The 11,692-nt window shown below is 35.1% G+C and overlaps 1 protein-coding gene across 1 annotated transcript in view; it reads right to left on the bottom strand.

Annotated features, from left to right (window-relative positions):
* Positions 1–944: 944 nt before the first annotated feature.
* The window catches only part of ARHGAP42 (Rho GTPase activating protein 42), a gene marked incomplete at its 3' end in the record, with an annotated part of 116,357 nt that continues 105,609 nt past the window's right edge, over positions 945–11,692 (bottom strand). The window contains exons 12-17 of the mRNA XM_019470208.1: positions 10,567–10,629; positions 8,894–8,968; positions 8,139–8,223; positions 6,767–6,825; positions 5,842–5,947; positions 945–1,104 (exon numbers count right to left, since the gene is read on the bottom strand). Coding sequence (XP_019325753.1) covers positions 945–1,104; positions 5,842–5,947; positions 6,767–6,825; positions 8,139–8,223; positions 8,894–8,968; positions 10,567–10,629 — 548 coding nt within the window. The remainder of the gene's footprint in view (positions 1,105–5,841; positions 5,948–6,766; positions 6,826–8,138; positions 8,224–8,893; positions 8,969–10,566; positions 10,630–11,692) is intronic.

The raw sequence follows: 11,692 nt of genomic DNA on the forward strand, positions 1-11,692 counted from the left end.
ATAAAATAAAATAAAATAAAATAATAAAAAAAAAAAATCTGAGGAGGCTTTTCAGTGAAGCTGATACCTGCAATGGTACTGACTGAAAGTAAGTGTTTAAGATTTCATGGATTTTCCTTCTCAAGCCCTGAAACAGTTCTTTTCTATGTTCCAGGAAAGAGTTTGAGATGGACCTTTGCTGTCACTGGTCTCTTTGGGGAAACAAAATAAACCAGGCAGTCACAGACATGCCTTTTTTCAAAGCAAAAGAAGTACCTAGAGAAGTTTGTATGTTCCAGAGTATTCAAGAACTTTTAAATCACAAACACATGATGGGCTTAAAACCTGTAATTAGGAATAAAACCTCATCTAAGATATATTATTTTTTTCTTTTTGCTTTTTTACTTTTGAAAATGACACAGCGCACAGAAATGGGGGATTGTGCTGGGGATCCACATTGATGCTGCTCATGAAAAGAGGAACTGAAGGATGGTTGGGGTTTCATGACGTTAGGTGGGACTAGATCTCCATTGTGCAGCTGGTGTATCCCCAAAGGACAGTAATGGTCAGAAAGACTGACCTGATGCACTCAGAGGAGAATCCATGCATTCACCCAGAGTGAACCTTCATATACTGCTAGCATGAGAGAGATGGAGGAGCTGGGAGCAAAGTTATGACCTTCTCATTCTGTTTCTAGATATAAAAAGGACACAGCAATCTTCAGAAAGCATCTGAAGATTCAGAGCAACTCCTTCAAAGCATGGGAGTTCATGCCTTGGATCTATACCTTGCACAGCCACAAAAGACTTGCTAGGAATACAGAGCCATAGCATGGGGTAGGAAGAAGGTACTCTATCAATGACCTTCTACAAATGCTAGTTTTATTCTTAAGAACTTAAGGATGGTAATGAAAATGAGATCTTAGTTCCACTTTATCACAAAACAGTCAGACAATGTCCTTCTACCTTTTCATAATGCTCTATCAGAATTTCAACGACGATATTCTGAAACTTAATGTTCATCATAGCAGCCACGGTTTCTTCTTGGGCTCTCATCAGAGTTGGTCCAAAGATAACACCAAGGTTGGATACAGTCATTAGATTTTGCTGACTGTGTAATGATACCCTTTAAATGAACACAAACAATATGCAATTAAATAGTTGGGCTAAACTACAATTCCAACAGGCAAAAACCTGTTAAGACTATTTTTTTTAACAAGATCCAAAGTTCATGCCTCCCCTTTAAAAACATTTTTTAAACTTTTACTAGAGTCAAAATGTAGACTAGTACAACTACTCTATTTCCATTAAGGCTCCCATCCTGCAATAACTTAATGGATAATGAGCACATCTCCCTAGAGTAAGTATTTAAGTTCCTGACATAACTGACAGGGAAAAGCAACTATCTTTGAAGGTCTCCACAGAGATCCAAGACCATCTAAAGTTTAGGAGTCTTAGGGTAGGTACCTATCTCTCTCCGATGCTTAAACAGGAACTTAAATACTTGATGTTGGATTGACTGAAAATACTATGATATAACGGAGCTCAACCATACACCTTAGCTTTCATGTAAAGGAAAGAAACTTACTTACTGAAAACACATACATTGCAATAAGATCTCTTTATTAATATGTTGAAAACACAGGATCAATGGGGTCAGTGAAATCATTGTTTCTGTGGTATAGATAACACTAGATGATCATAATGACATCTTCTGGCTTTAAAATATATTAACCTTTTACTTCTGTATACTCTGTTATCACTTACTGTACCTTTTCTGTCATTTTTCTTCTTAATGTAGAATTTAGAAACTTAGTTTTTCCAATAATTTATCAGATAGTAAAATGAAAGCCATCAATCAGTAATCCTTAATGCCCCTTTTCTCTCCTTACGAATAAGATTTGCCAAATAAAAACTGTATCATCATAAATCCTTCGAAATAACTGCTAGTGATTCCCCAGTCACAGCTGCCCTATTGCCTCATGTCTGAGAAATATCATGCCAAGTAAAGATTTGATCATTGCCTTAATGCTTAATTTTACTGAATCTGCTACCAAATAGAATAAGTTATTGAGGCATTTGTTCACATTTTCCTCTTCCTTCTCACTGCTATCTGCTACCATTGTCAAGCTGAGCATTTTTAGCCATTCCTACATAATTAAAATAACCCTTGTACCTTTTAAAACTAAGATACAGTAAAACCTATAAAATACTGGAAGACTAGCAGGTAGAAGCAAACTTTATCTTCTGGTTTTCTCTGACAGCCTTCATTAATCAGGTTTATGAAGACATCTGCTATGTTTTCCTTCCAATAATATTGTCAGACAGCTTGATTTGTTCTTAAAATGTTATACAAACATTAGCAAAATGATCTCTCTGATGTAAGAGTTTGGTAGCAAATAACACAAATACTATCCCCTTACAAAGATTAAAAAGGCAGTGACAAAAAGACTATGAGATTTTCCCAAGGCTACTGGGGGATTTTGTTAGGCTCAGGATCAAACCCATGTCTGGACTCACACGCTACCCTTTCTCTCAGTCTCACTGTTGAGTAGGCACTAATGCTAACACAGAATGAGTAGACCAGTAGAGTTATCCTGGTATAGAGGTGAGAGAGACTGTACAATTACTTCTCTAATGAAGTAATACTCCCCTCATATTTGGAACAGGAACTTTTTAGCACCCCATTTACATCGAGAAGCAGGATAAATATGGGAAAGGGGTTTGTATGGGAGACAACATGATTATAAACTGCAGGAAAATAAATGCCTATCTTCTTACATGTTTCCTATGCTGCTTCATTAAGTTATGCCAAAAACACTTTCCAAAATTTTACTTCAGACAGACACACTGCAAGAGATCGTTATTTGGAAGCCATATCGTGAAAATGACTACCTTGTTACAGCACATTTTTAGCCAATTTTCTTAATCTAATTTTCTCTGTAACAGATCTTATGTTTGGCTTAGGTGACTAAGGGGTGTTTGGGAAGTCCACTAGTATTTTAATAAAAATGGAATTTTGAATTACTCAGCTGTAGGTTTGTTAGAAAAACCTAAAAAAAAATCACTCTTTGCAATGTTACTCTGCTTTGTGCAGCACAGTAACTGTTAAGGTCTATTACACAAACACTATAGTCTTATAGCATAAGACAGAAAGTAGTGTTTGTCCTGTGTTTGGGTTTCCTTGGTAACAAATTTGGTAGCTTGGTTAATAAAAGGAATGGTGAATTTAATAACATTGTAACCAGAAAGGACTTTCTACAAAGCATTTCAAAGGCTCAATTTCTTTCAAAAGAGAAAAAACCCAGGCCTGTAACTGGATCATTTTGATAACCAATTTCCCCTGACCTAGTCCTACTGTTGCTGGGCTACTGAGTAGATACAGGCCAAGGTAATCATGCATTTCAGGTAGCTGTGAGGCATTCATTAGGGTGCACTTGCTTTCTCCTAAAATCTCTTTCTTTGATCTATCACCAGTAAATTTTTGATACTGCCAGACTGCAGACTCCCGACTATCTACTTTAGAAAAGCATGATGATGTTAAATCATACCAAAGAATGATTTATTCTTTAAAGTAGACAGGTAATTTGACTAGGAAGGTTTAACAACAAAAAATGAGTTACCTATCTGAAAATAACACCAAACTTCCCATGTTTGCCTAGCTGCTGACTGAGTATATACTCGTACAGTATCACCTCTATGCAGGGTGCTTTTCAGGATTTGCTGGTTTTGTTTGTACATCTCACAACATCTAGATCATATTTAATTTTGCACAGTGACACAAAAGTCAAGGTAGGCAGAGATGTAAAGACCTTAAGACCTAAACCAAGAAAAAATAATATTATCCTTATTTTATAACCCATAGTTAAAGGTATAGTATTTTCACCTAGACACAAAAGCATACATAAAGAAACTGAACAGCTAAAAGAAAGATAGGGAAAGGATACACATTTTGAAATTGGATTTTAAACAAAAGAATGAAGCAAGAGGAGGTTGGGGGTTTTTTTCATATTTTCCCATTTACATAAAATTAGGCACTTTATCTGCCATTTGTTCCTTGAAAAATCTCTACACAGCGGTAGGAAAAAGATGAGGAAGGAAGATAACTAATACACTCGAGACTAATTTTGAATTCGGTCTCAAAATTGCTAGCATAAACAACAGCTGGCAAATTCTACGAGAAACTAGAAGGGGTGAATTGAATGTTGGAAAGAAAAGAACTGAAAGTTTTCAGTATAAAACCATAAGATTAAATTTATCAGAAATGAGAATGTCATCAAAGATGTCATAGGCGAGAGTTAAAGAGAACAATTAAAGAAGGGAATAGTGCAGGCATGCTTTTCTTTGGAAATGCATCTGAGGTCATACTGAGAATAAAGAGGCCAAGAAAGAAATGCTTGCCTATGACTAATTCTGCCTAGAAATAAGTCAGTTCCAATGTATATAAATTTCTAATTTTGGGGCTTCCAGATTAGCAGCTTTTACAAAATCATTAATCCCTCATTAAACGTTTTAACTTTTTAAAGGGTTAGAAAGCAGTAGATATTATATTTTTTAGCTAATCAAACAACTCTGTGAGTAAGGAAACTTATGAAACCTACTTTCATCTGGTTCTCTGGGTTACCCCATGTCTAATGAGATGCAACGTCTGCCTAATCAGTTTTTGCAATGGAAGCATTCACAGCAGCTCCCTATCATGTTAGTTCTCCAATGGCTAATGACATAAAGGGCTAAAAATAATTTATTAGGGCTAAATAATTTCCTACCGAAGAAATTTTCAAAGTTCTCACATCTATAAGAGAAAGCAAAGCTGCATTAGGCTCCACTGTAGACAGCTTACTGCAGGCTGGGGCTCAAGCTGTGATCAAAAAAGCAAAATAGCTAGGATGTAATGAACGGAATGAAAACAATATGGACTCCTCTCTTATGTCTTCTACACATCTCAGTCATGTGGGCCTTATCTGAACAACTGCTGTTTCAGTATTCACACTCCCAGATCATTGATAAATGTACTAAAAAGTATACAGCATCCTAAATCAGAAAGAATAATACATATTAAAAAGTATTCAGTAAATACCAATGCAAACCAACCAAAGATTTAGTAAAACTTACATGAATAACGTTTAATGCAGAAACAGGATAAAGTACAATGTAATAATGGTATGTAATCATAGCTAGTGACATAGAGAGACATAAGAGAATAAAAACTTGTCTTTTTTGTCTCACAGCATGTCCTAAGTGTAATTCAGTGAAGACAAAAGGTCATCAGTTCAAAGAAATGCAAAATCTTTTCCATCTGACATTTAATTAATACTCAGAGAAGCTGATGAAACAGGGAGATTGAAAAGTGGGTTTGGACATTTATATAGATATCAAAAATATAAATAATAATACTTCAAATTAGTGTTTTCAAATGATACTACAATTCAGAGCTGTTAGAGAGAAAAATAAGATCAGACATGAAGGACAAGTATTATCACATTAGTCTACTCTCCATTTCTGAAACAGTGTGGGATCTTGAGTCAGGTTCAAAACAGCGTTTTCTATCAACCTTAGCATAGTTTTAGATGTTTCTTAAATTTAATTAGTGCCAATTCCTGTATTAAGTAGGAAGTGAAAGAAAGCATTGAGTGGGTTTATTTTATAAACATAGTTGGTCATCTTGGTGATTCTTTATGGTGTTATTTTTTATTTTGTTTCTACGGTAAGTATTCTTCAGCTACATTGAGAACAGCAGTTTAGAAATGTAATTTCAAGTGGCATTGTTTCAACACAGAGAATGGATTAAGCAACACTGACAAATTCAAAGTAGAAATAATCACATCTTACAGTAATACCAAAGCGAAAAATCAAAAAGAATTACTTGACCAAGTGCTTGATAAGGATGTCCAGCATCTCTCTGTTCTTCTCTGGTAACTTATGCACAAGTGCATGCACTGCCTCAACTCTGTAGTTCTGATCATCTGACTCTAAAATAGAAAACAAATTATTGTTGATAAATTAGAACAAGTGGTAAGATGCGACTACAAATGGCACCAATACCTGTATGCTAATACACACATACATTACAAGGAGCCAAATACAATTAGCCTTTAAAATGATGAGGATGATTTGACTATATTTATTACAACATTCTGAAATCTGTATTTCAAGTAACTTGCCAAAAGCAGTTAGCACTGATACTGGAACCAACGAAATTTGTGGCAAGTTTGACCCGATGTGCCACTTCAGTGAAATCCAAGATTTTACCCCTTGATATTTAAAATATCTAAAATTCTTGAGTGTCTTTTATTCTTATCAAGGCAAGAGAAAATGGGGAAATAATTTCAAATTCTAAACTGGAGTCATTAGAAAAACAATTTTACTATCTCTGTATCTCATTACTCCATTTGTGAAAAGGAGATAATTACCACCCCCTCCAATTTCTCAAGGCAAGCTGGGAAAATAAAGGTCCCTGGATGAGAGGGATGAATGCTATAAAAGAATTATCAGTCCATGTAAAACAAACATATATAAATCAAGGTTCAAAATTTCATGTAGAAGGCAGTCACACAGAACCTCTAAAAAGATCAGAACAAACCACTGAACAGCTTCATCTAGTGTGACTTCTCTGTTTTGATGGCTTTCATGTGGCACTGTGCTATAACATACAGTGACATGGAAGAACTTGGATCCACGGCTGGATCACTGAATAATAGACCAAGGAGGAAAATAAGGATAGCAACTGAGGAGACTAAGGGTTAGAAACAATATTACTTTCATGAAAGTGTATTTATTACTTTACTTACTAACAGCAACAATGAAATCTTTGTGCAGCTTGAAAGTCATCAGTGGTTCTGAAAGACACCTGGTTGTAAAAAGTATTAAAAAGAAAATTTAAAAAACCGCATTACTCAAAGTCTTTTTAAGTTTTATGGGTGTGATTATGATAGCCCTCAACATCTGCATACTGTATATTGGTATGTTGTAGGAAACCCAATTCAGTGATGACTGATTGCAAGTAGTATACAACTTAATCATGTACATAGTCTGAAACTCTCTGAGTTGAATCTTGTGTCACCATGTAAGTTAGTAAGGGAAATATTACTGGCACTCACTTCAGAACAGAGAGACACTGAGTAAGGGAAATATTACTGGCACTCACTTCAGAACAGAGACACACTGTTTTCTGGCGTTCATACTGTAGAACAGGAATAAATACAGCTGCAGAACATGGGACAGTGGGCTGCAGAAGTGATCTTTTGCCCAAGAAAGGCAGAAACATGATGAAATTCAGGACTGAAATTCTGATCTGAGAGATCCTAGAAGAGTCATCTTCTGAAAGGCAGACTGTAAATTGCCTTATAGACACAAACACACAGCTGCGGCTAGCTCATGTTCTAATTTCACAAATACAGTATCTACAATGATTTGTGCTTCTGAAGATGTATTATACGTCTTCAACCAAAGCCAGCTTTTTCAATGGAGTTTACATGAACATTGCACTACAAATCCTAGGCATATTTTCCAGAGTGAATAGGGATTTCTGATGCTGCCCTTTGTTAGGTGACTAGTTTAGGAAATCTAGATTTTTAGAAGGCATAGAACACCCACCATCTGGATTTGATGCTTTTTATTATGTTTCTTTTGAAAGTTATATATTGAGACCCAAAAAAGAGTTATTTCGGAAGTACCATAATTCTTGAAAATTCTGTCTCTTATTAGCAAAAATTTTAAGAGAAAATGATAGTGTGGGAGGGATATTGTGTTTGTGAAGACACCAACAGCATAGGATAAAAACCTATGCTTTTGCAGAAATTTTTATTCTGCTTCAACAACGATGCCATGAAACCTCATGGTACACAGCTTAAGGGATTCAGAAAAGAAAGACTGAGCACAACATGTAATTAACGTAAAAGATTTTAAATAAAAACATGCAATTAATTAAATTCTGCCAAATTTAGGGCTATATATATAAGGCATGACTATCTTAATAAGGCAGAAAGTGTGTGACAAATTTTAGATTTATTATTACACATAATCACAGGGATATTAGGCAAGATAATAATATACTCAATTATTACCATGCTAATGGATACAAGAAATGTAATATGATATTAATAAGCAAAAGATTAATGGGCCAGAAAAGGAATACTGAGATTTGTGTAGCATCATACTTACCTGAGGTAGTTTTTTAGTCCGCTTGTTATTGTTTTATTGTCCCAAAGTTCCATATCAATATCCATATCAGGAGGAGATTTAGGGGCTGGTAGAAATTTGAATTATGATTGTGTTATAGTTTGACTAACACACTAACTAGAAAAGCAGCAAAACAGAAGCTAATAGATTAGTCATTGAGCTCATGTGGTTACTTATTAGCCAGAATAACTACCAATCTGATCAATTTGAATCTTTTAATCTCTGCCAAAGTATCAATAAAAATGAATTTAGTACATTAACTACACGCACTGTATCAAAGTGTAAAGTAAGCCCAAGTCAACAGAGAATTACTAACATATTTGGCTTAGACATTCAAACACAGGCACCAGAGAGCCAAATCAGCAAGAAAATTGAAAAACTAGAACAACTGTCTATTTAACTGAGTTATGCTGTGTTACAGAACTAAGCTTTGGAACACTTCAGAAATATGCCAAATAGATACCAATAAATAGAACTTTAGAGCTAAAAGAAGAAATGCATTTTATCAGTAATTTGCTCATGTATATCAATGATTGCATGCAGAAATTGAATACTAATGCACAGACGAAACTAGTTAGATGGATCACTCATTTTAAGACTGCAAACTCAATTTAGTGGCAGTAAGTGCACGTAGAAAATTGTAAATGTTATGACACTCTTCTGAGCACAGCAGTTAAGGCAAAAGGGACTACAGCACACATGCTGCACACTGACAAAGGTTCAGTTCAGATACTTACAAAATATGGTATTCATCAGCTTTTGCACCTTGGAGTTTACACCGCCTATTCTGTACAGTCCCAGGATTGTAATACCTACATTGGGAAAACAAGTACAATGAAAATAATGAAAATATGGTTATTTCAATATATGCTGATGCATCCTTGGTGTATGTTTTCGTAACATCTAAATGTATTTATGGAAAATTGTACAATTACATTCTTGAGTACTGCTTTACCCTACTCAATTCTCTTCTGGGGTGTTAACAAATGCATTCCATGGAATCCATACCATACTATACAACAGAACCCTTTTGCATAGAAATGACCCATATTAGCAAACAACAAGGAGTTGGCTGGGAAAAGTGGAAAAATAAGACCCAAAAGCAGTCTTAAAACACATTACACGTCAACAAGTTTATCTTAGCTAGACTTCAGTGGAATTACAATGCATCTATATTTGCTTAGACCATCATCTCTTCCAATTAAGATTTGATTGACATTTATAGGAGAAATAATGATTGTACCCAAAATAAAAACATATGCTGTATACTGTTGCAACACTGCAGTTGAGAATTTATGTGTTATGCATGGATCCCCATGCAAAACAGAGACAGTTTACCCGTAAGTTTCAACTGTTGTTTTTTATATAATAAAAATATATAACAAATATATAACAAATAACGTTTAAAGTGTGACATACACAACACAGTATTTCAGGATTCCAGTGATGATAATTTTATTGTTTTTATCTGCCTTTTAAAATCAGCAGGATTTAAAAGTCTTCCCTTCTCCCCACTTCAGGTCTTACCATTTAAAAATTGTCCATTTTTCCTTTGAAAACAACATTCCAAAGTCTGATCTCACTTAGATAACCTCGGTGCTTTGTTTTGAAACCCTTTTTTTCCCCCCAGAAAAAAATGCAAGCTCTGAGTCAGCAGTGATTCAAAAGCTACATAATGTTGTTACCTGAGAAACTGAATTCACGTTGAGCTCAATGTTGCACAGAGAGACACAGCTTTTGGATTAGAAGAGTTGCATACTGATGGCTCAGTGCATGGACAGGAAAAGGTTAGCTCTTTTTATGGAAGATGATACAGCCATACCTCTTCATTTGAATGGGGATAATTAAAAACTTGCTGTGAGTTGCAAGATACCACCTCATCAGTAGAGTGATTATTTTCTTTTTGTACATTCCCACTACCAAAAATGAGTTTCTAAACATTTTTAAAAAATGGATAAACCATGTGCAAAATGAGTGAATAAAATGATAGGAGTTATGCTCTGCAAAAAAGATGTTCCAGCAGAGAGTATTCATGCCACTTTTTGGTCTTCAGGTTTCTCGCCAGAAACCAAAGTTGGGAGCTGAGGCTCCCTACAGTTTTACCACGAGAAAGCACAATTCGGTGCACACAAAGACCAAAGATGTATGCAACTGTGTATTAAGCTGTCTAAACAACATGAAATTACAGAAAATGTTTAAAAAACCCACTTAAATGATACGTTAAGAATTGTTGTTGGAACTTGTGGCAACAGTTTTAAGTGTAAAGCACACAGATAAAATGTGAAAAGTACAAACCAAATGATGGACACACTCCAAAGCACAGCTGTAAAATATGTAGAATTATTCAAACTAATATTTGAGAAAAAATACTCATAATAATCTAATACATAATTTGTGATTTAATACACACCTCTTGTTTCCACAGCATGAATACATTTCCTCACAAAGTTGAAACCTGCTTCATTTAAGAACACTATAAAAAGAAGAAAAAAGGTAATTCTTTTCTAACTTATTAATACACAAAATCTCTGTGTGTAGCTACATCCACATGCTAGTCAAGAAGGACTGATACACATCTATCCACGAGATTTTCATACTTAATTCTGTAATAGTATTCTTGTAGATATATCCTTAGCACTCAAAATCCAACTTTCTTATCATTAGTGTATCATTAGGAGCAGAATATTCCACTGTCTTTCCCAGAAATCAGTAGCCCCTCTACACATACAGCTGAAAGCTTGTTGTTTTAAAAGGAGATTACTGTACTCCCTTCCCTCTGCTGAGGAAAATGCTTTTAAGAGTTCAGGACCTACATTATGAACAGAATATATTCATTGGTTTTAACACAACAACATTCTTTGTTCCTTTCACGTGCACATAACCACTCATAAAATGGTAACATTGGAAAACAATCTTTGTTAGGGACTTTAATGAGTGAGCTTATTTCAAGTCAATGTATTTCTCATTAATTTTTTTGTATCTTCAAAGCTCACTGCTCTAACTAGCTAAATAAAGAAGATCTTAAAGCAGCATACTTGTCACCATTAAAATAAACACCATCATATAAAAAGTAGACGTAGTGGTTTAAATTTTAGATTTCCAAAATCTCAAATACACCTCCTATGAAGATGTATATCCATATCTGACACATCTCTCTCTCTCTGAGATACATACACCCACACATAAGTTATTTTTACGTATTTGTGTTAATATTATGTTAATAACATATATGTGTTAATATAATGTTAATACAATTATACACATAAATCTAATAGTATCTTTAAATTTACTCATTTTATTATTCAGTGTATGTGTAATAGGTGCATATACAACTAAAATCAGAAAGATGTGATGGGCCTTGGAGGTTCAACAAGGCTAAGTGCCGGGTCCTGCACTTGGGTCACAACAACCCCATGCAGCACTACAGGCTTGGGGAAGAGTGGCTGGAAAGCTGCCCAGCGGAAAAGGACCTGGGCGTGTTGGTTGACAGCCGGCTGAACATGAGCCGGCAGTGTGCCCAGGAGGCCAGAAAGGCC

This window comes from Aptenodytes forsteri, unplaced genomic scaffold, assembly GCF_000699145.1.
Source record: "Aptenodytes forsteri isolate BGI_AS27 unplaced genomic scaffold, ASM69914v1 Scaffold350, whole genome shotgun sequence".
NCBI classification, from domain to species: domain Eukaryota; kingdom Metazoa; phylum Chordata; class Aves; order Sphenisciformes; family Spheniscidae; genus Aptenodytes; species Aptenodytes forsteri.